Source organism: Cheilinus undulatus, linkage group 1 (genome assembly GCF_018320785.1).
Source record: "Cheilinus undulatus linkage group 1, ASM1832078v1, whole genome shotgun sequence".
NCBI lineage: Eukaryota > Metazoa > Chordata > Actinopteri > Labriformes > Labridae > Cheilinus > Cheilinus undulatus.
The window spans coordinates 44,549,537-44,576,885 of NC_054865.1; the positions used below are offsets into that span (position 1 = coordinate 44,549,537).

The following is a 27,349-nucleotide window of genomic DNA, read 5'->3' on the forward strand; positions in this document are numbered from 1 at the left end:
AGTAGTACGATGACAACCAAAAAGCAACACATAGATGCGATACAAAGTAGATGTGATGACAGGCTCAAAAAAGAGAAGCAGCTGGAATCGGTGACGGCGCCTCTAAACTAAAGCTGACACAACAAAAGCAACAAAATGCCGGTTGCCAGAAGTCGTCTGATATGCCACATTGTCATACAATAAAACAAAAAAATCTACTCTACAATGAGTCAATTCTAATGTTTATTTGACACATTGTTCTCATAATATTTGGTGAGGGGACAGCAAATACAAACGGATGGTTAAGGATAGCTACAAACAGAGCAGTTTCACTTCAGTGGCTTTGGCAGCTTAGGTATTAGCACAGTGTGTGACTGCTGAGGATGAGACGTCTATGTTGTTCTTTGGTGCATGATACACAGTCTACTGCAAAAGGGCACAGGAATCACTGCTGACTGACTATCATTTTATTTGATCTCTTTAGGTTTCCCGCTCCACTGTATCAGCCTGTCATTCCCTCTGTGATCCAACAGAAACACACAATTGCCACTATTTGGGCCTGCCAAGGACATTTCCAACAAATAAAAAATGGTCTGTTTGTGAGGATTGTTCTGTCAGTGTGATAAACAAAACAGGCTACATGCCAAGCACTCTGCTACCAATATTTCTCTGTCCTTATTGGTTTGATTTATCTGCAAATGGAAAACTTCAAAGGGAACAGGCTCAAAAGGGACATAAAAACCTGTGGCATTCAGCTCTCTTTCTAGATCTCCAATTCACTGATCCTGTTTAGGGACTCTGTGATAAAAAAAATGCAATAAATCAAGACTGATACAACAGCATGTGACAACTGTAAATACCAGGATTATTTAACAAATTTAATTCTACCCTGCTTTTAAGAGAAGGTTTGTGGAAACAGCTCATTGTGAACTTGAAACAGATAGGCAGACCTGTAGATTCAGCTGCGACTGCGTATGAGTGAGAAGGGCTTCAAGCAAGACAGCCAGGCCAAAATAAAATGCTACGCAGAACCATCTTTGTCCCCATGGTGGAACTGATTATATTGTTTCATAAGTCTTTGAATGGGTGTATTTCAAAGCAGTATTTGACCTCATCAAGCTGTGTGCATTTTGAAGTATCTCCACCATAGAGACAGACAGATTCTCAGTAGCTCTTTTCATTCTTTGTGCAGAGTACAGGAACAGTGAATGACAGAGAGGCTGGGATGGGGCAGGTTAAAGTCCAGCACTCTGTGGACTGCAGAACAGATGCACGGACGAACGGACACAAGCTCAATGTCTGGGCCGAAAAAATCGTCAAGCACTCATGGGTAACACAGGCTACTCCAATACAACAGTTAGACGATGTATGTGATGGATGGAAACTCCTCGAGTGCACTTTCAGACAGTGAGTGTGGATTGGCTAGCAGTCTTTGCAATGCATTCTGAGTAGAAGAGGGGGGGAGGGATGGGGGAGGGGGGGACAGAATCTGCCTGGCCACCGTGACAGGGTCAGTTGTCCCTCAGGACGAGCAGATGGAGGCAGCATACTGACTCTTTTTTTTTCCTCTTTTGTTGGTTTTGCTGGAAAGCCATGCAGAAGAATGTAGTATGACAGCAGCCAGTGCTACACTTAATGCATTGCTATGACAACCATAACACAACCAGTTACACGATGCAGGTGTTAGATGTACAAAAATAAACATACCCATACCATATCTAGTCTATGCCTCTCCAACTCCTGGCAGAGAGAGTTGGCAAAATATTATGGAACAGAAGTTAAATCCAAAAGAAAAAATATGGCGTTTAGAAAGAGAAAGGCTATCATAAATAGATGTCTGGCAATTAACGACATTTATTCACACTCACACACGTCTTTAAAGCGCAAAGATGCATAAATACTCTTTCTTTCTTTCCCATTCACTCCTTCAAATTGCTATTCAAGTGAAGTTTGAGGTAAATAGCCTAATAAAGCAAGGTGTAGCGAATCCTTACCTGGTGTTTGAGAATCTCTGCCTGTTGTCTCCTCAACTCTTTTTCCTTAAAGGAAAGACAGGGAGAAAAATCAATGCGCTTCCATTGTGCCGATATCATAAAAAAATCACTACAGAATGATTGGATTTAAGCTCCTTTCAAAGCACTGCTCTAATTTCATTGCCAGCTACTTTTTAAGTGGAAAAAGCCTGACATCACTGCACACAAAATTATCTAATTCATGTGATACTTGATAAAATAAAAGAAAAAGAATCCTTGCCACGTATGTAGTATGAAATTTTTTATAACTTAAACAAATACAAACATACCTTTATGCGTTTTTCAGCTTCCAATATTTTGGCATTGGCGGCTTCTTGCTTCTTTTTGCGTTTGGCCTATGAATAAAGATTAAGGTCAAAAATCACAGAGACAGACACACATCAATCAGTCTTGGATGAGGGCTTGGCTGCACTTTAACTGATTGTTTGCAGTTTTCTGGTTTGAGCAAAGATTTTATGCTTCTGAATGCCAGTGAAATTTGTAAAACACAGCCAATGAATAATGTATCTCTTTAACACCTAATTGTGAATATGTTGAAGCCTCCCGTTAAGAGTGGCTTGTCAACCGTGTCAACTCAAAATTGATTTAGTCCTGCTAAAACACTTTGAAGCTCCTGCAGCATAATTGTGTGTGCCTGCATATGTGTGTGTGTTCATGCATCTTTGCATGTGTGTTTGTGTGTGCAGAAAAAAACAGCACCTTTTTTTTTCCTCGACCCACTTATGCTAAACTGTTACTGTTGTCTGATGAAAAAAAGACTTTTCTGTCCAATTTAAATAAGGTCTGAAGAGGCAGCAACAGCCATTTTAATATTCAACAGCCGTCAACCAAGACCAATTTAGCATTAGTTCCATGTGGAATTATGCCTAAGAAGACGCAACTCCCTCCAATGCATGCTGCTGTTCAGTAATGAGCTTTAGGAAGATTAAAACACTATAGACTGAGGGGCTGAAACTATCCAGGAATGTTCTGCTTAATCAGAGGTGCTGTTGGATCAGATTCTGTACCTCCAAAATTTGCTGCGCCCTGAGTTCTTTCTCCATCCGAATCTGCTGAATACGCTTGATCTTTTCCTGTAAAAAAAAACATAATCTCTTAATATTTGAGACAGTGGAAAACATCCCCTAGATAAAATCACTTTCCGAGCACTCTTTTCCACTTAGGTTGGGCAAAGAGACGCAGCAATAAGTGGAGTACTAGACGTAATGGTGGTAATTGAAAAAGCAAGTTTTAAAGCATCACAAAATAACTATTCAGCATTTCTGCAGTGGCTATGTGTGTGAGGACACTTAGATAAGGAGAAAGAGAGGAAAAAAGATTTGTGGGTACATGTGTGAGGCAAACCCACCTGCTGCTTGAGGATCTTGATCTGCTCTTTCTGCTTCCTTCTCTCCTCTGCTGCCATGATAGCTGAAAAATACAAGTCAGTGTTAAAGCTGTATATAGTAATGGCCTACAAAATAAGGCAGAGATTAAAAGTTGTAAGGCTTTATTTATTAAGGAGTTTAAACTAAGATCAAGTGTATCATAGGGCAAGACATTTAAGAGCCAGATAACTTGGATCAGTGTTTCACTAAACAACATTAAAATACACAAATACCAGGGTTCCTTAACAGTTTTAAAAATCACATTTAAAACTTTTTAAGACCTTTTAAAGACCTGAGCTGAGAAATATTAATGCAACTTTTTGTATGGTAAACGGTCAAAAATGAAAAGGATGAGATTTTTTGCAACACTGGACCAGGTCTAAAAATTCTTAATTAAGGAATAGAAATGTCTAATGGAATAGGGCAAAACAAATTTTGGTCATAAACCCCAAATTTTGATGATTTCTGGCACATTTAATGCCTATATTCGATCAATACTCAATACATTGAAATTTATTATATCACATTTTTGCAGGTGAGCTCTGCTGATTCTAAACACTTTAACTATTAAAAAGCAGAATAATGTTTTTTGTCAGAGAAGACCTGTTAAGTTAAGGGAAGGCTGCAAGGATTTGTGAGTGGACAGCCTGGTGACCCAGATGTTAGGGAATTGGGCTGGTGTTTCCCAAAAGTACAGAGTCTATTAAATCCCAGTGAGTCAGACAAAATCAGATAGGGGTTAAGGGTATTCCACCAGGAAATTTAGAACATCCAGCACAGACATCCCTAAATTATGGAGAATATTTATGCAAACATTTGTGAAGAAAGATGATTACAATCTTATAAAGTTAGCTAGAATGTCCTCTACATGCATTCTCAAGTTTTTCAAACAAGTTAATCCTCTTAATTGAATACACTGGTCAAAGCTACCACTTACTGTAAGTTTTATTCATAAAAATTGTAAATAAAGCAAATTATATCACTGATCCCGCCCCTTGATGACATAATGTGTTAAAATACCTGTAGAGAAAATCTAACTTACTTCTGACAGTTTCATTTGCTTGTTTAGGCCATGTAAAGGCATCAGAATGAATTTCAGATGTTATAAACCAATCAAACCCCCCTGAAAACTGCTTTGAATCTTGAATAATTGTAATTAATTAATAGTATGAGGACCCTTAGAGTAGTGGTTCCTAAAGAAGGGACAGAACCCCATTTTGCTCATTATTGTAAAATATATCTAGAGTATACATAAAATCTAGGGCTGTCAAATGATACCTTTTTTTTTTAACGGCAATTGATCTCAGAATGTCTGCAGTTAATTGCAATTTGTCTCCCTGTTTTAAATTTCACTCCTTTGCATTTATTTATTTTAATCTTATTTTTTGAAAGTATTTCTTTAGGGTTTTTTCCTGAAGTGAGAGGAGATCTGAAGAGAGACAGGAACATGGGAAGATGGGGTGGGGGAAACACCGCATGCACTGGGATTGTTGATCAATCCAGCAACCAGTGCATTGAGGACTACAGCCTCAGTCTATGTGTGCCTGCTCTACTAACTGAGCTAAACTGGTGACCTTTTGGTGAACTTTTAAATGATTTTCTTTTGTTTTTAATTTTTGTTCCGTCTTAGGGATAATCAACTTCCTGTTTGGATACAGACCTGCTTTATATTGAAAGAATATAAGGAACTAGATCAAAGATTATGGCATGAATCGAACTATGAAAAAGGAAGTTGTTATGGATTAAAGCTGACAGGGGAACATAAAAAGGTAAACATTTAATAACATAGGGTGCAGATGACTTTTGACTCGTCCACTGAGTTGTCTGTGGATTGTTTAAAGTGAAATGAGACATGAGGGAGCAGCTCTAATAAAATTGTTTGAGTTTCAATGAAACTAGTCTAAAGGTGAGTTTAAGTTCAACAGAAAATAATGTAAGAAGACTCCTTCAAATGTAAGTTTTCATATGTATGACAGTTTTAATGAAGGGATCTGTTGCTCTTTCAAGATGCCTACATACTGTACCTGTCACCTGTGTGTTATTACATTCAGTGCTACAGTCTGTACATGGAGATAAATATAATACAATAAATTACTTTAAATAACGAGGGCCATTTTGACTGCTGTGTTCTTATGTCATGGTTGAGAAAGGTTTGTCAGTAAGACTGTGTGGCTGTAGGCAACATTTTCCTCATCACCTCTAGGGACAGTGGGGGCCCCAGATTCAGGGACTATTTTTTGAGGGGGCCACAGGCTGAAAAGTTTGGGATTCCCTGCCTTAAAAAAAATGAGTGACTATTCCATAATAAAGTCCTTAATAGAAACCCATAAATACAGAAACAAACTAAGATTTTGATTTGAATTTTTATCTTTGGAGTTTTGTATACAGATAAAAATGTGTATAAGTAAAATACTTGAAAGCAGCAGCATGATAGACATGAAGATTAGAGCAGCAAGAAGATTAAAGCTCAATGTGATGAAAATTTATCTGAGCCTACATACAAGCAAAGTCTGTATAAGAAGTGTCCATAGAGGCTGTTGGCTCTGCTGGTTTTCATACTTTCATGCTGGTTTGATGCAACCGTCAGACCAGCAGAAAAAATCCCACTAACATCCTTACAGCCCGTTGCTCTTATTAACAACACATACACACACACAGAGGAAAAATTGAGTTTACCTTGCTGTTTCCGTGCTTCTTTGGCTGCACGCGCCAGTGCCTGCTTTTCCAGTTTTCTCATCAGTTTCATCTGGGCGGCCTGTCGGGCTATCTCTGCAGGAGGAGAGGTTTTGTCAGTGATTCAGGAGCATCTAAATGCTGCTGCGGCCTGACCTAGCATATTTGACTCAAAAAGATCTTTAGCTTTTTATTTTTTTTTTTAAATTGAGACCAAACTTATGGACAGATTCTTAAAAACAATGTATTTTTCTCAAAAAAGGAATTTGATCTATTCATGTATTAAGTCAATATGGAAATCAAAAATACAGAGATAAACATGTTTACAGTGTTTTTTTCAAGGGCAGAACTGCAAACCAAAGAGCACTGTTTTAGTTAAAACAATACCTGCAGTTATAGTTTTCTCAAAGGCACACTAAATCCAAACAACATCCTATAAGGACGTGACAGCAATGCTGATTCAAACTGAAAAAGTATCTCTCACTCCTTTTAAAGTAGACGGATCTGACAAACAGGCATTACAGAAAAAAAGGCAACTCCCTCCTTGGCCTCTGCTGCCTGCATAATGGCTGCTTGATTAATGGCACACACACTTCTGACAAACATATTTCAGGGCTCATTTCCTCTGCTCACCTTGAGCCTCTAGTTTGCGCAGAAGTTTGACCTCACTGGGACTGGGGCCCTCGGGTACCAGCGGATCACCCACATTAGGAGGCCGTCCCTTCCTCCGTCGGTTACCTTTGGCTGACTCGCCCTGTAACTGACGTTCAGAATTAGGGGGGCGACCCCTTCGACCTTCCATGGCCAAAATACGAGGAATGACCTCCTCTTCCTTCAACAGGCTCCACTGTAAACCCTGGAGAGAGATAATAAGATGGAGAGACGGATAGATTGGGAGATTGGGAGGGGTGGTGAGAGATGAAACAATGATTGACGTGTTTATATGAATCATTTAATGTGAATTAAACAATTTAATCATTGGCTTGCTAAACTTATCTGGCTTAATTCAACTCGGTGTTCTTTTAAAATTGATATATCATTACATTTTCTACATTAGACAAAAAAGCATTAATACAAACAAGTAATTAACTGATTAGAAATTTATAGTCTAGTTTCTCTGGCCCTCACCACTTCAAGAATTTATGCTTAAAAAATCTCTGCTTCTGATTGAACATACACTTTCTATTTATCTCTTTATATCACAGTCACATTACATGGCATATATCACTGGTCACCTGTGGAAGTAATGTCTGATTATTACATTTATCCATGCACAGTGAGAGGTCTATGAACTAGGACTACTGAGGGTTTTGGTTGATTCCTATCCATGCCCTGACAGTGACTGCTGCATGAAGCTTTGCCTGCCACTAGATGAAAAGATGAACAGGGATCGGGGACAGAGAGAGAGAGAGAGAGATGAAAGGCAGTCACCTGGGGTCCTTCTCTGGCTTCATAGAAGTCACCAACCCTTATCTTTGCACTGAAGCTAAAATTATCACGCGTGATGCCACTTATTCCATTTCTGGATAGATACTACAGAAGAGAAAATAATAATGGCGTTGGTTTAGGCAGAAAAAAATTGTGAAATTAGCGACATTGAAAAGCAACTGGGAGGCTCTAGATTGGGGGGAGTTAGGTTACAGTGTGCTTCTGTGCAGTGCTACTAATCATTATAAAAGCCAGGGGACAAAAAAAGAGCAAAAGCTCTCAGGAGAGAAAAACGGTTCTGACCTTGGGTTGCACAATTCAGTCCCTTTCTTATTTATCTGTGGCCATGCTAGGCTTTTTACTGCCTGCTGAATCTCTAGCAGTGAGTGAATGAGTACACATTTTTCTCTTTGCACTACAACACTCAAAGGCAGCTCTGACGATTAGCGTGGCAGAGCTTTAGGTGAAGCAAAAAGGAAGAGATTGCATCCTTTAATATAATGTAGAAAAGGGGTGAGAGCTGTGCATCCCAAAACTAACCATTATATATTTTCAAGGGGAGAGGAAGGGTGAAAAAGTGACAAAGGAAGAGTATCTACTAAAATCATCTCTCACTATGAGGGTCACAGGAAGCTGGGTGGGGTGGGGGTCGGGTTTGAGTGCAGCTGGAGCAACAACACAGATTAAATTTCTGATACACAAGCATTTGTTAGAGTAATGTGGATGAGCAGTGCTGCAAAGACTACCAAAAATATCCATCAATAATAAATCATCAAAGCAGGCTGCCCACAAAGATCCCCCCTGTTATTCCTGTAGAATCTCAGCTGCTCATCTGTATGCCTCCAAACATCTGCTTCTGTATCATTACTGTCAACTAGACTGCAGCATTGTCAGGAAGAGGTACCTTCATCACATCTGGGTACTGCCTTAGTTTCTTGCCACAGGGGGCGTAGTAGGCCACCTCGCCCTGCGGCCGACCAGCAACTGATTTGATTCTTGTCTCTCGCCGCCACCTGTGTTTTTGACAATGAAGAAATTACACACTTGTTCAGAAAAAAAGCAAGTGCAGTGGATTTTTGACCATTTGAGGATGTGATCTTGAATATGACAAGACTCCGAAGTGAATCATTTCATAAAAGCTGTCGTTCTCCCAGCCTCTTGTACGTACCCCAACTCCAGAGGTGTCATCAACTCCTTCTCATCCATCACCCTCTTCCTCTTTCCTAAGCCTGTGAAGAGACACAGTTCAACAATCAATCTGACAGCACAACATGAACAACTGGAAACCTCACAAACATACCCAAAAAAATTCTGACAGAGGTGGGATTTTTGAAACTGTGAACACTTATTTTATAGGAGAAAATGTCAGATTACCAATATATTGGAAGATAAAGGGTTTATTTATTTATTCATTCATTCATTCAATTAATCATTTATAGAGATGTAACAGTATTGTAAATATATCACAGTAAGTGAAGCGCCTAGGTGTCATCGTGAACATGTGATGGTAGGTTTCCAGGGCAAAGGTGTATTTTTTTTACCAGAGCAGAGTGAAGGGGAAGTGGAAACTACAGGCCCTTGTTCGAATGTTTGAGCCCCACTCCCTGGCTTGATCTAACAGTGTGAAAATGGTGGATGCTACAAGTGGCAAATGAGAACCAGTCTATGGGGCGACCCAGGCAACTTAAGGTTTTGATACTGCGGAGCCTCCAATCTTAAATCTGATGTGTGTAAGCGTTTTGGTTTCTCGATGTCAAGCAACGAGAAAGGAGAAAAAGTGACAGACAAGCAGAAGACAACATGGAGAAATTGCCAGAAGGTAACATACGGAGCCACTTGGCAAATCGTCACCCTGAAAAGATTTGCAAAGATGCAAGGAGCAGAATCCAGCCAGGCCAAAAGACTCTTAAGGAAGTGTTCACAATCGCACTTCCCTTCAACAGTGCAAGGATTCATGAGGTCACAAGGTGAATCGATGAATATATAACCAAAGTCCTACAGGTATCTATTGTGGTGGACAACAGAGGTTTTAGAAGATTAGTAAACACGGGGAGACAAAGTACAGGTATACTTTTTAGCCTAGTGCACACCTACAGCCCCTTTTTGTGCTCATTGGGATATTTGATGCTGATTTTTGTTAAATAAATGCTGACATTACTTTCTATTCCAAGTCTTCAATTCCTTTTTTATACTACAGTAAATACCGTACCGTGGACTTGTTACCGGAGTTTTATCGTACAATGACATTTTGATACTGTTACATCAGCTAAGGCTGAAAGCTGAACCTGCAACCAATGCACTGAATATTATAGCCTTTATATGCTGTAGTTTTACTGTCAAGAGTCTTTTCTACATGGATTTTCAATTCAAACATGGACAATCATCTGCTCAGCTGTTATGTACATGTGCTGCACAGTTTCCAAAGTTGACAATCATGAAGTCAGAGTGCACTCATCTTCACAAACTTCTGAATGACACCATTTTGAAATCCCACTGGCCATTATTTCTGTATTTAATGTTGCTGAGAAAGTTAACATATTGGCACATATTTGGATGTATACATACTAAATTCTATATATCTCTGATAAGCCCATACAGGCCTAAAAACATTGGCAGACAGATATATTATTTGAGCTATAGTAAACGATGAGTAAATATGCATTATACTCTCAAAAATCAAGCTTTCCCAACAAGAAGTTACCACAAATTCTCTAAATTCTTTGGACTGCCATTACTAAATTCATCATATTAAAATACCAAACCCAGACAAATATGAACAGCAGAGTGAATTTAGATGACATGCTGTTGTCTGATGAAGAGTTTCTGTCTAAAAGCAGCATCAGAGAAAAGAAGATTTCTATTAGTGGGGGGAAGGACTGGAATGTCTGCTTGGTACATTCCTGGCAAGCTACACATTTGTCCTATTTTCTCTGATCTGGGTAATCTCTCCGCATTGAAAGAAGGCGGAAATTAACCTTGTTGCTGTGCCAAACAAGTTGTCAGGGCTCTTAGGCATGTACCTACAGGACCTCAGAGCTCCGGTTTGGCCTTGACGACCAACCGCCTCCTTCCTGCCTTCTTAAAATTAACAATCCCTTTAAGCAGTCATCAGAGCATGATGGGTTCTTTAGGTAAACACAAACATGGTTTAGACATGCACACTGCTAACCTTATACAACAGCTTTCTAATGATAATGTTTATTCCAGTGTGTTGAAAATAACAATCTGCTAATATGACAACAAAGGTGTGATATTTACCTGTTAACCAAGTGATCAGAAACTTTATCTTTCACACATTTGTAATCCATCACAGCCAAAACATTTCTTATCTCATGTCTGACATGTGACTCCCTTTTCAAATTTCATTCCCCACTCAGTCCCTCTCCCCAATCTCTGACTCAACCCACAGTTCTGTCTCTCCCATAAAGGCATAACAAGCCGAAACACAACTGTTCCTTTTGGTATGTGATATTTTTAAACATACCCAAGAATTATACTGCGTTTTCAGTGTACTTTACCTAATGGAGAGGCCAGGCTGTAGGATGATGAGCCAGGAGAGCTGTGATAGGCCAAGGCACTGGAGCTGGTGACAATGGTTGGAGTCTTGATGACCTGCAGGTTGAGGGGAGAGCAGCTGGTGGCGGTGTGATTAGTTGAGGTGTTCAGTAGTTCAGGGCCTTTGGTTAGCCTGCGGGGAGTCATCTCCTTCTTAGATGATCCAGACGGCAGCAGCTTTAACTCCTTCACTTTCTTTCCAGAGATGTCGCTGTCAGAGTTCGTGTCAGACTCTGAAGAAAGTGAATAGCACAAATTGGTGAGGATTATTATTCTTATTTTTTTTTTTAATTTTATAGACTTCCAATCACCACAAGAAGTCTGATTAATTTACTGATTTTTTAGCATGTGACTGAGTTTGTATTAACTAAAAGGGCTTTTAAAACAACTGAGCTTGGATAGATCCTTGTGTGACTCTGACTTGAAATAATTACTCAATTACCGGTTATTTTGCACAAACATACAGTTACTGCTATCAATCAAGCACGTTTTATTGTTTTTACATCTTAATTTTGTCATAATGAAATCTCACTTGGGGAATTTGCTGATTTTATTTGCCTACATAAAAAAATCGAGCATAAAGCATTAGTTCAGGCAGGCCATGGAGTCAAGCACTGTCATAACTGAGTTTAGCTGATCTCACGCAAGCCCTCATCTGCTGTCAGCCAGCTGATTTGCTCTGAGCAAGCTATTGGCTAATCGCTCTCATGTTGCCTTATCTAAACTGCTCTGCCCTGGCTATGCACTGCTGCACTCTCAGCAAGCTGCTCTTGCAACCCTCCTCTACCCCAGCTCCTCCTTTATTCTGTTTCTGACTTAATCAATGTCATTCTGTTGTCACTGATGCCTGCTCTGCGCTGAGGTTTGCTGCTCTCTCCCTGGCTTAGGCTTTTCTCAATGACATAGGAAGAGCAGGAACGTGTGCTGTTCTTACATAATACTTTTCACATAGGCTCGTGAAAGGGCATGGGGATCCCAGAACAGCTACACCATCGAACTTAAATAACAGGAACGAGCGCAAATCAATAACTGATGATAAAATATTTATAGCCGCAAATCATGTGTGTGTTTTACCAGGAAATGACTTGGTAATGGAGTAATATACCAGCTTATTAAAAAGCTGAGGTCACTTTTGTAGATAGAAGATACTACCTGACAGACTATCATCTGAGTCCTCTTCATCCTCCTCCTCCTCAAGGTCGTCATCCTCATCATCATCGTCATCTGCAGAGTCATCAGATTCCTTATTAGCCGGGAGACCAGCTGTGGGGTTACACGTCCCAGGGATCCCCACTCCAGGAATTCCGACTCCGGGGATACTAACTCCAGGGATCCCGATCCCTGACTCTCCTCCACGAAACAAGTCTACCAGAGACTGGACCAGGTGGTTCTGAGAGAAGCCCTTCCAGGCAGCTAAAGGGTCTGCTTGTCCCTGCCCCTGCCCTGGTGTCTGTCCCTTTCCCTTGGGGGTCTTGTTCTTTCTGGATCCATGGCCTGTTGCATGGGGTGAGGTAGTGGAGGGCTGTGACGGAGCCCCAGCGTGGGCGGCTGTTTGGGTTCTGCTCGCCCCTGTGCTCAGATTGACAGGCATGGACCCAGCATCCGTATCGCACTGAGGGGACTTGCCTTTGGAGGCCGAGTCTTTGCGAGGTTTGGTGATGAGGGCCAGAGGTGCGTCCTGAGTGGTGCTTTGGATGACTCCATTAGGGTGATGGGGTTCAGGGAGCCCCAGCAGGGCACTCGAGAGGAAGAGGTTGGAGTGATTGTTCTGGGGAGGAGGAGCAGGATGCAGTGGTGATGAAGACAGAGACGTCCTCTTAGGAGACTTTTTTGGCCCCTGCTGCTGCTTCTTTAGCTCAGCTGGGAACGTCTGCCCTTGGGACATGAGAGTCTGGGAATAGAGGAGGAGAGACGGAGAGGACAAGGAGAGCCAGGGAGTCAGGGGGAGGGAGGGAGAGCAGGAGGAACAAAGAAAGGTTTGGAACAAAATAAGAAAAGAAATAGGACAAAGTGGAGCTGCTCTAGCTGTCAGTTCGAATCACTGTTGATTGTTTGAGCAGGTGACAAAACTACAATAGTGAACACTGGTACAGTTAACTGTGTCGAAGCCCTTTTTTGAGAAACAAAAAGAACATAAATGCAATAACTAAAGGCATTGTACTCGGCCAAGTTCACAAAAATAGACAGTGAGTCTCTCTCTAAAAATGTAATTACTCCTTTGCCTGTTTGAAAAGCTCCATCATCATTATCATCCTGCAGCTGGCCATGTTTGCCTTTTTTACACTGATGACAAGTTTGGCTCAATCGGTGTTTAAGCAAAGGCAGGTTAGACTTCAGTGTTGCACTTTCAACTAGATGTGATATGAAGTGAAACAAATCAATTTCACAGACCATGAAATACAGTAACAGTGCTGAAACCACAGGGGGAATTTAGCTCGTTGTAAACTTCTCTATACTGGTAAAACAGGAAAGGGGGAATGATTTTCACAGAATAAGCTGATCTCAAAAGGTTTAGCTTATTGATTATTGTGCTATCATTCATATTTCATCTGAGGGAAGGGAATTTGTGCAGTGGAACCAAGGAAATGGCAATTTTTATTCTATTTCATCTGCAGCAATTGAAGAACATAAATAATACAGCAGCATTTTTGCAGATGCAAAGCATGCTTAAGAACAGTAATGAAACTAAAAGCATTAACCATCCACGGACTAATAAATACAGCAGCAGCAGATTTACTGTAACCACTGTAAAAGAGGCAAAACCTTTAAATACTTAAAGTACAGAGAGAGCCACAAGACATCATAGATTATGAGACTTAGCAAGCTAGTCATAAAAGGAGGTTTGAACTCATTACAACTCATTTGACAAGTAGAGACTTTAAGGTTAAACTACAGCTAAGCCACTGTGATAGGCAAAGTTCACCAGAGCAAAACATTAAAAGGCGCAATCCCACGTAAATAAACATGGGAAATAGCATATGCTATCTGCAACATCATCAAATAAGCAGGTAGGTAAACAACCTGCTAAAAATCTTAATAAGTGCAAAATGAAACTGTGGGAAACTAGTCTTACTACCAGTCTTGAGGAAATTATTGACAAATGAGTGCTGGGTTTAGGATTTGACATTCCTAATGTTCATTAAGCTCTGGCAATAATAGTTAGTGGTAAAAATTACAGCATTGTGTTTCAATAATTTCAAAGTCTATGTAATCACAATATTTTACAATTAATGAGAAATATTATATTTACAATAACTACATTTTTCAAAATGTTTTGTTTCGCTCCTATTTTACCAGGAATGCATCACTGTGATGAAAATTCTCTTTTTTAAGAGATTCCTGGCAAAACAGGCAGCAGCACAACTCACTAAGTTTCTCACAGACAATAAGAAACTTAACAGAAAAACACAATGATACATAAAGAAAGTCATAAAATATATAAAGCAGGCAGAACATCCAAATTTAGATGTATCTGCCACCAGGTCATTCAGTATTAATTAATGATAATAGTCAAAAAGATATCCTTAAGGATTTAAGACCCTATGTTGAAGAAAAAGGCTTTATGTAGGATTAAGACAGCTTGTTAATTCTACTCATTGCTCATTTAACAATTTACAGCATTTGCTTAAGATCAGCCTTTGTCGTTTGGGTATTTTGGAATTATTATTTTTTTTTACCCTCACATTCTATATGCATGCATATCCTCTTGTATATATATATATATATATATATATATATATATATATATATATATATATATATATATATATAAATATAAATATATATATATACATATACACACACACAGTGCTTAACAAATTTATTAGACCACCCTAACCCTAACCAAAATAAGGTTTCTGCCACAGCTGCCCTTATTAACAGCGCTGGTAATTACCAAAATCAGTTTTTATGTTTCTGCAACGGTTAATACACCAATATGTAAAAGCTCTTTAACCCAAATGATATTTTTAATGCTAAAATATAATTATTATTGTTATCATTAATTTTCAAATTTACTGATTTACAAAAAAAAAACCTGACAAATAGTAAAGCACGTAAATATTTCTTGATTAATATGTCAAATTGTAGTTATTTTCTTGCATTCCTGAACAGAAAAATGAGTTTTAGTGCTTGAATGTTATGCTTGATTAATTTCTGACTTCTCAGAGAAGCCCAGTGAGCCGGCTCAAATTTGGGTGAATTCAGTTTGAAATTCCTCATTCCTGTTCAAAATGTTAAAACATGGAGAGAGTGAAAGAGTTCACATTAAAAGCACTTCATGATGCTGGATGGTCTTTGTGACAAATATGACAGATGGTCTAATAAATTTGTTAAGCACTGTACATATATATATATACTTTGAACTTTTTTAAACAGCATTTAGTCCATTTGTGACTCCAATTTTTAAGCTGAATCTTATTCTACCTTGATTGTTTAGACTTTATGTTCAGTGTGCTTTAAACTTCCTTCTATTTATCAATTTTCTCTAATAGTTCCTCTTTAGTTGACTCAACATTGTTGTAAATGAGGGTTGCCCTCCCAGTGATTTCTCGAGAGTAAATAAAGGTTGATTGATTGATTAGTTGATTGATTTGGGCCATCTGCAAATCAAAACACTTTACTAAAAGGTACTGTTGACCACACCAGGGCACCGTTATATCATAAAATGAACAAAAGTGCCTCTCAGTGTGGGAAGTTTGCTAAATTTCCCTTATTAAGTCATGAATGATAAAAAACGACCAGAACAATGCTGTCCTTGTAAGTCTTCTAAGTTTAAGGAATTCCCGGCCTTCCTAAAGAGATTAAACTTACATTACTGTGATTAAGGCATTGAAACAATTATATTTAACAGGGTAGCTGGTAATATGTGATCAATAAAAGAACAAAATTGACTTTCTCAGCACTCCAGTAACCTTTCTTTTGAAAAGTATTCAAATTCTTTTTTCTCTTCCAAGATTACAGGAATTTTTGACTGTGTCACCAAATTTACAAATAGAAGTATCCCTTGGTAATATCTATTAACATTACTAAATGTCTCAGATGTCTTGTTGTTTTTGTGACCAATCCCACTGCCCTACCAGTTTACTTCAACAAGTACAGCCTCCTTAATGAACTACACGAAACAAAGAATCTCTCTGATGTCCAACTACAGAGCAGTTAAGAGTTTGCTTACAGCCATGTTATCATTTTAAAGAGGCTCTCTGGAACATGTTTTTCTATGATACATCATCCAAGCCTCTTGTGAATGAGCAACTGCATTAGTCAATGCTCTGATTTCATTTTTAAATTAAGTGTGCAGCTTCACCCGAACAGTTCTGTAGCTGTCTGTGAGCTGCCTGGATGTGCTGTTGAATAAATGTGCTAAACGGCCACCGGATTAAAAAGGGTCTGGTTATGGTGGTGTAATGATGAAGCACAAGAGAGGAGAGTAACTGCAAATTAAACTGCACACTCAGCTCTTGTTGAAAAATACATTACTGTCAGTTTGTTAGGAATAACTTTGAACTGTAGAGCTGACTATGCACTTTTGAGTGTCCACGTCTCATCTACTCTGTAAATATGAAATGCGGTGTGCCACTTGTATGTGTAAATTAATTATTTACTTGTGTTATTAGGTGAGCTTACCTGTTTGAGCCTGAACTCATTGATTTGTGCGAGTGAAGCCTCCAGCATTTTCTTTTTGTTGGATTTGGCAGATCCAGAACCAGTGTGCTGAGGCTGCTTCAGTGAAGACTTCCTGGAGCTCGTCACAGATGAGGTCAAACCAAAAGATTTCGGGGAGGTAGACGGCGGGAGAGTGGAGCGGGGTGGAGAGGGGACAGAGAGTGGCTTAGGGGAGGAGCAGAGGGAGAGGGGCAGGTGCTGGGGGGAGGAGGAGGGCAGCAGTTTGGGTGGTTTTGGAGAGGAGGTGCTGGATAGAGCCTTTGGGGATGTGGTGAGAGCGATGGGAGAAGAGGATGGCGAAGACTCCCTGCGGGGCTGAGTGAGGAGCGCCAGGGGCTTTGAGTTGGCAGCCAGGCCGGTGGACTGGATCACACTGAAGTGATGCTGTGGCGCGTCTGTCCGGGTCCTGGAGCTGTGCAGGGCCAGCGGTGAGGTTTGGGACAAGGCAGGAGGGGAGGCAGAGCGAGGTAAGGGCACAAGGGTGGGGGGGTTTGAGGAGACCTTCTTATCCTGAAGCTCCCCAGAGAGCGGTCCGTCTGTCTTTGCAGATCCAGTGCTGGATATCAAACCCTGAGGAGGAGATGAAATATTAAAATAATGTTCGAACAAAGACCATCACTTTCAATTAATTCCATATTTGGGGCATCATTTTAGTAAATTAATGCAGTGGGCACCTAGGGCAGTCTGATGCAGAGATCCCAGAGAGGCCTGGAGGCTGCTGACTTTCACACAAAAATACATCTGTGTGGTTGTGTCCAAAATTACTCACTCATTCACATCTCTCTACTCACTAAATGGGATGTAGACTGTTAAACTAACATGGAGAGCACTGGATCCCAACTTTTTTTTCTTGGAGATCTCCTTGCTTTTATCAGAGTAAGCTGAGCGCCCCAGAACCCACGTGAAAAATGATATATTACAGTGAAAAATTCTCACTTTTAACTGGCTTCATAGATAAAATCCTATGCCTAGACAAACACAAGGCCTAGAAACCTGTTCTTACCAAAAGATCCTTAAAAAAAAAAAAAGAAAAAAAAAACATATTAAGTATGCTATCACAATATTAGTCGACCTTTCAGTCGACCAAAATCTAGAAAGACAAGCATAAAGTGTTTGGCAATCCAGGTAGTAAGAGGACCCAGCAGTGGCAATAAATGCACGATTTTCTGATTGTTTCATTGCAGTTATGCTTCAAACAACTTAGAAACAACACTTCTTAAACTTGACACAAGATGCAGGATGCTTGTATTGAAGTGGTGCTGTGAGTATCACTGCTCTGCTCTGTTAAATTCACTGGTCAGCAAATCCATTGTTTGAAGTCCCTCTATCATCTTGTTAAAATGTTAAAGTTATTGTCTGTTACAGACAGAGAGCAGAAGACGTAAGGTGATGCCTACTGTCCTTAAAAGTCCCTTCCTGCTGACTTTTTTCATTTCACTTTGGTAAATAAACACTGCATGCTGTCTGGTTCATCTGAAAATTACACTGCATTTGCTAGAACAAGTGGTCCTGTCAACAGTTATTGTTATAAATTAAGACAAAAACAATTATGTGAGATTATTTTTGGGCTATATGATTCTAATTAGATACCATGCCGTGTTTGAGGAAATTATATGCTTAGGCTATAGGCAGGTGTTTTTTTTTTTTTTTTAATACCCCAAAAACCAATCAACTGGTTGATAAGAGGGCATAATTTCAGCCAACCAACCTTTTCTTGGTTAACTACAGGCTTAGAAGTTAGATAATTTTGATCACTTCTAACAGCAGAGCTTCAGACCCCGCTGAGATCTTTGGCACATCTCCTAGAGGGATCTAGACACCAGGTTGGGAACAAATGATGTACAGAGAATATAGCAAGCTAACAAATTAGCATGGACATTAAATGGTATGGTAGCAGAAACAGTATTTTTAAATAAATATGGATCATATCTTTACATTTTTCCTTAATAGGGAAATCAAATTATCCATGTTTTGAATCACATTTAATCTTAGAAATTACTGATTAATGATTTAATCATGATTAGTCTCAGTTTGTTTACACATCCTTTTTTTAATCATTTAAAACTCATTTTGTTTCATTTTGGATTTTTGTCCCACCTTAAATTCAGGGTGATTGAACTCCCATTTGGATTCAGACCAAAAAGAAAACAAGGAACTTCAGGTAGATCAAAGATTGTGACATTAACTGACTGACGAAAACAGTACGTGCTACAGATTAAAAGGAAAATAAGGGAATGGGAAGAAGGGAAATATTTAATAACACAATGTGCAGAGGACTTTTAGAATGAAATGAGACATCGGGGATCAGTGGTGGAATTATTTTACATCACTGTGACTGCAGGGAGACGCTGCAGACACATAACCAAAGTGTGTTGAAAGGGATGATAAAGCATGTAATTAAAGCAACTTTAAAAAATTCATGCATTAATTATCAAGTCAAATTGTCAAATTGTGATTAATGCATTCAGGCTGGCAGCCTCAGTCCTAAGGGTGTCATATGACACAGAATTAACTTTTTGTTTCTGACAGTATTTCATAAATAATTTTAAGTGATATGTTCACACGAACTGGAAAATCTCTATCTCCATCTTCTTTTGTACAAAACATCCCATGACCAGTTCTGAATCATTTACTGAGCTGCGATCTTGTGAAATTAAAATGTCAAAGATATCAATCATTCTGTGTTGTACAGAAATACAGAAAAAACACTTAGAAGATCCTTACTGTTGATAACGTTTGATTTTTCAATTGTGGCGATTTTGTACATTTTTCTTGTTACTTCTCAAGTACTGATTTTCGGGGTTTCCTGTAATAGTTTCTGGGGCTAGGATTGCCTCATAGGTGTCTTTTTAGTGTGGTTTCATACAAGGCATTGACAGGTATCTACCATGCCTACTAGCATGTTTTAAATGTTCATTGTTGATGTTTTCATGAGCATGTGAACCAAATTAGCTTAACTAAACTGAACCTGACTTAGGATCAATTAAGCACCAATTACCTTATTTGTTAATAAAATTTGAAACAGATGAGTTGTTATGTTATATAATACTGAATTAGCTTTCCAACACTTCAGGAATAAAATCTGACGGTGTGATAATTATTTTCACATGATAAAAGAGGGAAAACCTTGGGTAAAATGGGAAATAGAAAGTGATTCTGGTCACAGAGTACGTTTTCATTTTTTTTTTTCCCCCTTTTTAAAATATTTATTTTGGGCTTTTTGTGCCTTTATTTGATAGAGGAGGACAGTGGATTGAGTCAGAAACAGGGATAAGAGAGCGGGGAGAGACATGCCGGAAAGGGCCACGGACTGGATTTGAACCTGGGATGCCCGCATACATGGTGCGCACTTTAAACCACTAGACCACCTGCGCCCCCAGAGTACGTTTCTTATGACAAAAATTTTATCCATTTGTCCTCACCTTTGATTTTTTCTTTACCCGCTTCTCAGAGTCTGATAATTTGTCGTCCTCTTCATCATCCTCATCATCATCGTCGTCGTCTTCATCATCTTCTGCCAGGTCTTCCAGATCGCTGCTAATGGACCCGTCACTTGTGCTGTCTGAGGATGTGCCTGATTCACTGTTGCTCCCCCCTAAAGTGTCTGCTGGCTTCTTTCGTGGTTTCTGAGTAGAGAAGGAAAAAAAGGGCAAAGTCAGCTTCACTATATTTTACATGATCTGTAAATATTACATCATTCCTTGTCAAACTGAGGAGTGAAACTTGTCACAGTACTGACCTTTTCTTTAGTTTTCTGGACCGGCTTTTCCACCAGCTCTGCTGGATTGTTCTGAGGGCTACTACGGTGGCTGTTAGAGGCGTCTGAATTTTTGGTTGGCTTGGTCGATGCCTGAACAGGAGCCGGACTCGTTGAAAAGCTCCCTGATTGTGTGGTGGGAGGACAGACCCCGCTGCCATTCACTGCCCCGTTTACCCCTGAGAACACAATCCAGATCCCCCAGTTATCAGTAATCAGCTCCATCTTCTCTGAAAACTTTGCTACACGGGATAATAAAATATCTGGAACAAACTGCAGAATGAAATAAGGCTAATAAAAATATTGATTTATACGTGGATCTCATCAAACATGCTGGCAGCGCGAGGCACAAGCCCAACATGAGTGGTTTACATAATAAAAGATAAATTAAAAGATACTGTGAAATTAAAAGAGTGCAAGAAACAGAGATTACGAGAGGGAACGGGAGGAAAAGGGGGGAGAGAGAGGTTGACAGAATCACTAAGTGGGGACTGAAAGTCATTAAATCTGTCGTGAAAAGGAGAAATCTCATCACAGGACAAAGTGGATTGAGGCTGTGAGAGAAGCAGACACACAGATAGAGATAGTGGGAGAGGAGAAATGGGGATTGGGATGTTTTTTATCTGTCCAAAGTGCCATTATATCTAAGTAGGGTGATTCATTAACTCACAAACACATACACTGGCATAAAACATAGACAGATATGCCGATTTTTCATTGAAAATTGATCAAATGTCCCTATATCACCTGCTTCTCTTGTGCTATAATTCTATCATAATAACCAGTTTTTCAGTGAATGTAATGTAACCGTGAGGATCAATGAAAAGCTCTTCTGGGACGTGCTGTACCTTTAGGCGGAGCATGGCTATTCTTGCCGGGCATCCTGATCTGAACAGGACTGGCGCTGTGGTTGGGCTGAATATGAGGGGTAAAGAAAGGAGGGAAGCCGATAAAAGAGGGGAGAAAGGCAGCAGCTCCCCGTCCATGGGCTTCAGCAGCTCGCCACCACTCTGTTGGAGAGCAAAGAAGAGAAGAGGATTAGAGATGCATTCACATTAAGCCAATTTACTGCCAGAAATTCAAATGTCCCCCATCTTACCAGAGAGGGCTCCTAGCTGGGGGTGGGCAGCCAGAGCAGCTGACATGCCCAGGGAACCCAGGCCTCCAAACTCAGGCCTGCCTGCCCCGGCAGTGTAGAGGGCTCCGAAGGCTGGGTGGTTGACCAGAGGGAAGGCACTTGACAATGTGGAGCCAATGAAGGGCTGCTCTCCTGCTGCTCCAAACAGACGGCCTGGGAGAGATCCAAACGGAGGAGGACGTGTTAAAATGTTTTCAAATGAAATCCAGAACTGATAGTTGTGTGTGACAACACAATGGGTAATGACACAATGCAACAAGTAGACTTATCTTCACAACTTCTTAAGTCAGTTATTTTCAGAGACTTTAAAATAGAGAGAGGATTTTCTTTTTTTTTAAGGATTTTTGACGGATAAGCAGTTTGAGTTGCTGCCAATTCTCTGAAATTTAATCAACACAAAGAGAGGGTTTAAAAGAAAGACTCTAACACAGAAAATGAGTGTATTCAAAGTTCGAATTATGGTGGAGCAAATGGGAGCTCGCCTATCCTGAAAAGGGCGAAGTTCATGTCGGTTATCATTTTATTTTATGTTCATTAAGTTTCCTAAAAACAAATAGCATACATATCTCACTGTTGTTTGTTCACTTGTTTATTATAATAATTTCAAACTTTCAACCAGATTCTGCATCTATTCCTGCTGTGGTCATTTATGCCTTGTAGCGTTACACTGAAATATGACCCTGAATTGCACAGGTACCCGAACTTATCAGTGAGTCAGCGATTTTTCTCAAGGATTTAGAGGTATAATGATATGTTTCATGTGATTGTTTTTTATGCTCTGATTTTCTCTGACTTGTTGCACGATACTTTAAATGTTGTTTTTGTGCCTAAATGTTGGGTTACTGACCACACTGACTCCCTGCTGAAGGAAGTGACAGAATGCAGGATTCCTACACACTTTTAAAAATCATTTTAAAGACTTTTCAGAGCTTTTTTAAGACCTGAGCTGAGAAAAATTAATACAACTTTTTGTGAGGCAAACTGTCAAAAAAAACAAAGGCATGTTAGGTGTGCTGGCACACTGGAGAGAGCTGAATTATCTGGTTTAAACCACTGATAATGAAATTTCAGTAAATGTAGGCTTAAGAGATTTTGGTCATGAACACAAACAAACTGAATGATTTATGTCACATTTGATGACTCTTATCTATAAATATATGACATAGTGATATTTATCACAACATATGCAACAAGCATACTCTCAAAAAAGGAGGACTAAAATGGAATAAATGAATGTAGAAAACAAAGATTGGATAAAGACATGTCTGAGTCTAAAATTTAAGACTACTCACTGACTTTTTATGGCCTTAAAATCTAAAAGTCAAATTTAAGGCTTTTTTAAGGATATGCAGAAACCCTGAGAATGACTGTTAACTCTGATGTTGACTGTGTTGCACTAAACGGTATATATCTACGTGCAGTGCAGGTGACTTGGAACGCAATGGGGCACATGGGAAAATGGGGCTCCCCTGAAAGCCACTGTATATGTTAACACTGAGTGTATTGTTAAAGTTGCATCTTTCACTAGCAAGGACCACACCATGTGACTTTTATATATTGATGATTTTTGAATGATTCTTTTAAGCAGTGATTTGAGACGTTTGCTGGCGATAATCTGGGGAAGCTTGAGGAATCCACCGTAGCTCCCTTTAAGGGGGCACTTTGAAAGCCCTATTAAGAGCCCTATGGATAGGGTGAAGGGAGAAAGAGCATCTCTTCTTACTGAGATTTTTCAAATTTACTGTCAATTTGTTGTTTGAAACTGCTACTTTAATTTCATATACTGACTGTAACTGTCATGTATTATGAGATTAAATGATGAATGCCATACAGGAGGTGAATTTATCTTTGAACTCCAGCATCTAAAAATACTTAGAGGTAATTTTTAGATTTGTACATAATATCACAAAATCATTTCTTATATTAAATGCAACTTTGAGGATAATAAACAGCAGGTATGACAGTTGTTTACAGCACCTTTAGCACCACTCAGTGCCCCACTCTTAGTTTCCTATATGTTTATTTGTGTACACTGAGAACATTGTTCTCAAATTACCTTGCTGAGCTCTTTCATGTGTAGAGCGACAGGGTGTAAAAACTAGATTTAAACAGCTTTTGAAGGTGACGCCTCTTATCCACCTGAATATAGCAGAATTAAATACAGACATCTATTTGTGTAAGAATTAACTTCAGATTTAGCTTTTTACTCAGTGCCTAAATTTAAAAGACAGCCATTCGGTTTGTGAGCATGACTGATTGTTACTGCAGTGTGGTTCTTCTGCATATACAGTAAAACATTCACTTAAATCACTGAGAATTCTGCCATAATCCAATCTCTGCATACAACTACTTGTGTGCTGATATTTCTTCAGTTTCAGAATATGCTATGCCGTGACAAAGAGTGGATATTGTTGGCGAGGAAAAGAAGTGTGTGTATAAGGCGTGAAAAGCTAACCTCCTTCTATCCTTTCGGCATTCAATTTCAGCACAGAAGAATACTTCATCAACATCATCATCGTCTAGCGTTTTCCTGAGCACAATCATTTCTGGCAGGGGCGACTGCCACGTATTACCTCCTCCCAGAGTCAGATGCAATTTGGTGTGAGCATATTTCATGCAAATTCAATTTCTATTTCAGAAAGCGCAGGCCTGCTTGATGCCTCTGCATAAGCCAGGTAATACACATGCAAAAAAGTGATGACTGAAGAAAAGGAAAGTGTTGTACACAGTGCAGATGAAAATGTCAAACTACTATATACACTTGCACACACCACAGAAATGTAAAACAGAGTGACACTGGAGGCAGTGTTTTCTGAACTAATGCAGTCTGGGATCTAATTATCCTGAGGGAGACACAGAGGGGCCAGTTATGTGAGTGCTATACCAAAACACAGACGGAAGCCTTTAAATGAACATGTTGCTACAGATGCATCTCACAGACTGTTTTTAAGTGAGAATCAAACTGTTTGTGGTTATGTGGTGAGAAACAAAGCTTTACCATCATTCCAGCAGTGTGAGAGTATAGCTCTTTGTGTCGCCTTCAAGGACCCTCTCTGCTACAAGACAGCAAAAAATCTGCGTTTTGAATGTCATTAGAATATGCTGAATATGTAGAGCCCGCCTTGCCAGCGTCAGCTAGCGGATACGAAGATAAACGACTGCAATGCAACCCCCAGAAAGGCCAGCCACAGCATTCACTTATGCCTGGGGTGCCCACCTCTCCCCCGCACACCCCTTTTCCCTTTCTAGGCATCTGCAAATGCCTCTTCAATATTAATGCAGGCTTCCAGAAGGCGAATAATTAAATCTCAAAATTTGAAGCGAGACAGAAGCACAGGAAAGACATACCTAGGATTACCTACTCTCTCTCTCTCTTCCTCTGTGTCTCTGTCGCTCTCTCTTACTCACTCCCTCGCCCTCTTTCTCATTCTGTTTCAATCCTTCCTCCACTCTGACAAACTGCACCGCCTGCTTTTTTCATGTTTGGATGCTGCCGAAGGGGGATTAATTTGTTGTTTGTTGCAGTCAATCAAATTTCCACAGACAGATTTAAGTTAATTGCATCCGTGAGTTGATCCCCGAAGAAGAGAGCGCTACGAGCGCCGATCAGCTTTTATTCTCCAAGTGATATCCTCATCAATGACACATGCGCGCACACACGCACCCACACACCCACACACACCCACATGCACCCACACAGAAACATATAAACACACTTTTTCTTATGTTCTTCACATTTTTTTATCGAGTGTTATTGGCACATCGGTAAAGGACCTTGAATCAAGGCCTGCAGAGCCTGTGATGACACTATATCTCTGCAGAACATAATTACTGATGTACCTGCTTACAAAATACACTTGACACTTTCTTGATGTCCTGGTTGGGGATGTTTTTCCCTTAATTATGATACTTGGATCTAGCAGTGCAAAGAAAATGACGTCAACTCCTTTGGCCTATTTTTCTGTCTGTATATATGTTTGAGTTGCTGTCCACAAAGTGAACAAGGCATTGCATGAAATGAAAAAAGGAGTATGCTTGCTGATTCCCATGAAGCACAGCAGAAGTTCAGAGCTAACAGGCTGCCTCTCAGCATTTCATTTGACGCTCAGTCCAAAATCGCTTATCTAGAAAATCTGAGCACAAGTAATGGCACAGAGGGATAAGAGGGATGTATAATGCATAAGGAGGAGATGCTCCTAATGGCATCTTCTTTGGGGCAACTCTAAGGAGATGAAGGACAAAACAAGGGGCTTTATTGTGCATTTTCCTCTTATGGTGAACAGAAGAAAACACAGCAATCATACAGAAGCTTGATATGAATGGAGATATACATCTGGAGGGTCCTAAGGAGCCAGGGAGTTTAGGCTTGCCAAACTTTATTTTTTTTTACTATTGGGTTGTGAATATTGCCACATTTTTTTGCCCTGGAAATCGACCTACAAAATTAAACAGCTGTGATGTAAGGGTATTGTTAATTTTGTGGAATCGCTGTGACAGAATTGCTCAGAACTGTCCTGGACATGACACATGATAGATCTTCAGGGCAAAAAGGATAGTTTCGTGGAGCAGAGGAAAGAAAAGTGGGAACAACAGTTACCACTGACCCTTGCATACCCATCACACTTTGAGCTCCACTTGCTGGCTTGATCTAACAGCATGAAAAATGATGAATGCTAGGAGTGGCCAGGGAGAACCATGTGAAAGGTTTTTGAGATCGTGGAAGTCCCAGCTACTTTTAAATCTAATGTGTGGAAGCACTTTGGTTACCCGATGTCAACAAATGTGAAAGGAGAAAGTGCGACACACTTAATGGGAAATACGAGTAACCTAAGGAGCCAAATGCAAAATCAACAACACTGAAAAAACTCGCGAACGTGAGAGGAGCAGAATCTGGCAAGGCCAAAAGAGTCTTAAGGAAAAAGTCAAATCCCATTCCCACAGCAGTGCAAGGACTCAACAGATCACAAAGTCTATCAGTGAAGGTTTAAAGAGGTAAGTAAACACGCTGGAGCCAAGGTATAAGTGTATATTTTAAGCCTAGTGCAAATACACAAAGTGCAATTGTTCAATAAATGCTGACATCAGTTTTTCACCAAGGCTTCAGTTGTTGATTTAGGTTTTTTTGTGTTGGTTGCAGCAATAAATACTACACCGTGGACTTGTTACGAAGGTATTATTGCACCATAAGATTTTGAAACCATTACATCCCAAATAAACAGGGTAAAGATTGGGCCCAAATGGAAGTGTTATGCAATCTGATACCAATTCTTACTGCACGACTACCACACAATCAAACTACAGTATGCATGTAACAAAGCCAGTGGTTAAAGCTTCACTAAGGACATGGCTACAGTTTAGGAGGCATTTCCCTGGAGGTAAAGTGGACCAATGCGTTCTTTACAGTTGCGAAAATTGTTTTTTTTTTTTTTTTACATCTTCTGCTGTGGATAATGCATTTCAGCATTGGCACAGGCATGTTATTGAGCATATAGCATTGGTTCAGAAAGGCGACTGAGTCAAGCACTAACATTATTGAGATCCGCTGACAGCCAGCTGATTTGTTCTGAGCACGCTATTGGCTGTTCCCTCTCATGCTGCCTTATTTAAACTGCTCTTGCCTGGCTAAGCTCTGCTCCAAGTAGGCTCGTGAAAGAGCAGCGGGATCCCAGAACAGCCACGCCGCCAAACATAAATGACAGCACAAAGACATATATATAGCCGAAAATCATGTATGTTTCTTGACAAAGTGGTCTTG

At 39.9% G+C, this 27,349-nt stretch overlaps 1 protein-coding gene across 16 annotated transcripts in view; it reads right to left on the reverse strand.

Annotated features, from left to right (window-relative positions):
• baz2ba (bromodomain adjacent to zinc finger domain, 2Ba) overlaps positions 1-27,349 on the reverse strand; it is a 105,350-nt gene that overhangs the window by 14,670 nt on the left and 63,331 nt on the right. For 4 of the 16 annotated variants that reach the window (XM_041786777.1, XM_041786390.1, XM_041786939.1 and 1 more), the window contains exons 4-20: positions 21,556-21,747; positions 21,305-21,466; positions 20,439-20,635; positions 20,122-20,325; positions 16,661-17,269; positions 12,188-12,926; positions 10,999-11,268; positions 8,649-8,709; positions 8,385-8,493; positions 7,484-7,585; positions 6,686-6,908; positions 6,056-6,148; positions 3,361-3,422; positions 3,020-3,085; positions 2,282-2,347; positions 1,974-2,018; positions 1,687-1,719 (exon numbers count right to left, since the gene is read on the reverse strand). In XM_041786777.1, coding sequence (XP_041642711.1) covers positions 1,687-1,719; positions 1,974-2,018; positions 2,282-2,347; positions 3,020-3,085; positions 3,361-3,422; positions 6,056-6,148; positions 6,686-6,908; positions 7,484-7,585; positions 8,385-8,493; positions 8,649-8,709; positions 10,999-11,268; positions 12,188-12,926; positions 16,661-17,269; positions 20,122-20,325; positions 20,439-20,635; positions 21,305-21,466; positions 21,556-21,747 — 3,233 coding nt within the window. The remainder of the gene's footprint in view (positions 1-1,686; positions 1,720-1,973; positions 2,019-2,281; positions 2,348-3,019; positions 3,086-3,360; positions 3,423-6,055; positions 6,149-6,685; positions 6,909-7,483; positions 7,586-8,384; positions 8,494-8,648; positions 8,710-10,998; positions 11,269-12,187; positions 12,927-16,660; positions 17,270-20,121; positions 20,326-20,438; positions 20,636-21,304; positions 21,467-21,555; positions 21,748-27,349) is intronic. The other 12 variants (XM_041786524.1, XM_041787512.1, XM_041787186.1 and 9 more) reach the window with 5 other exon arrangements.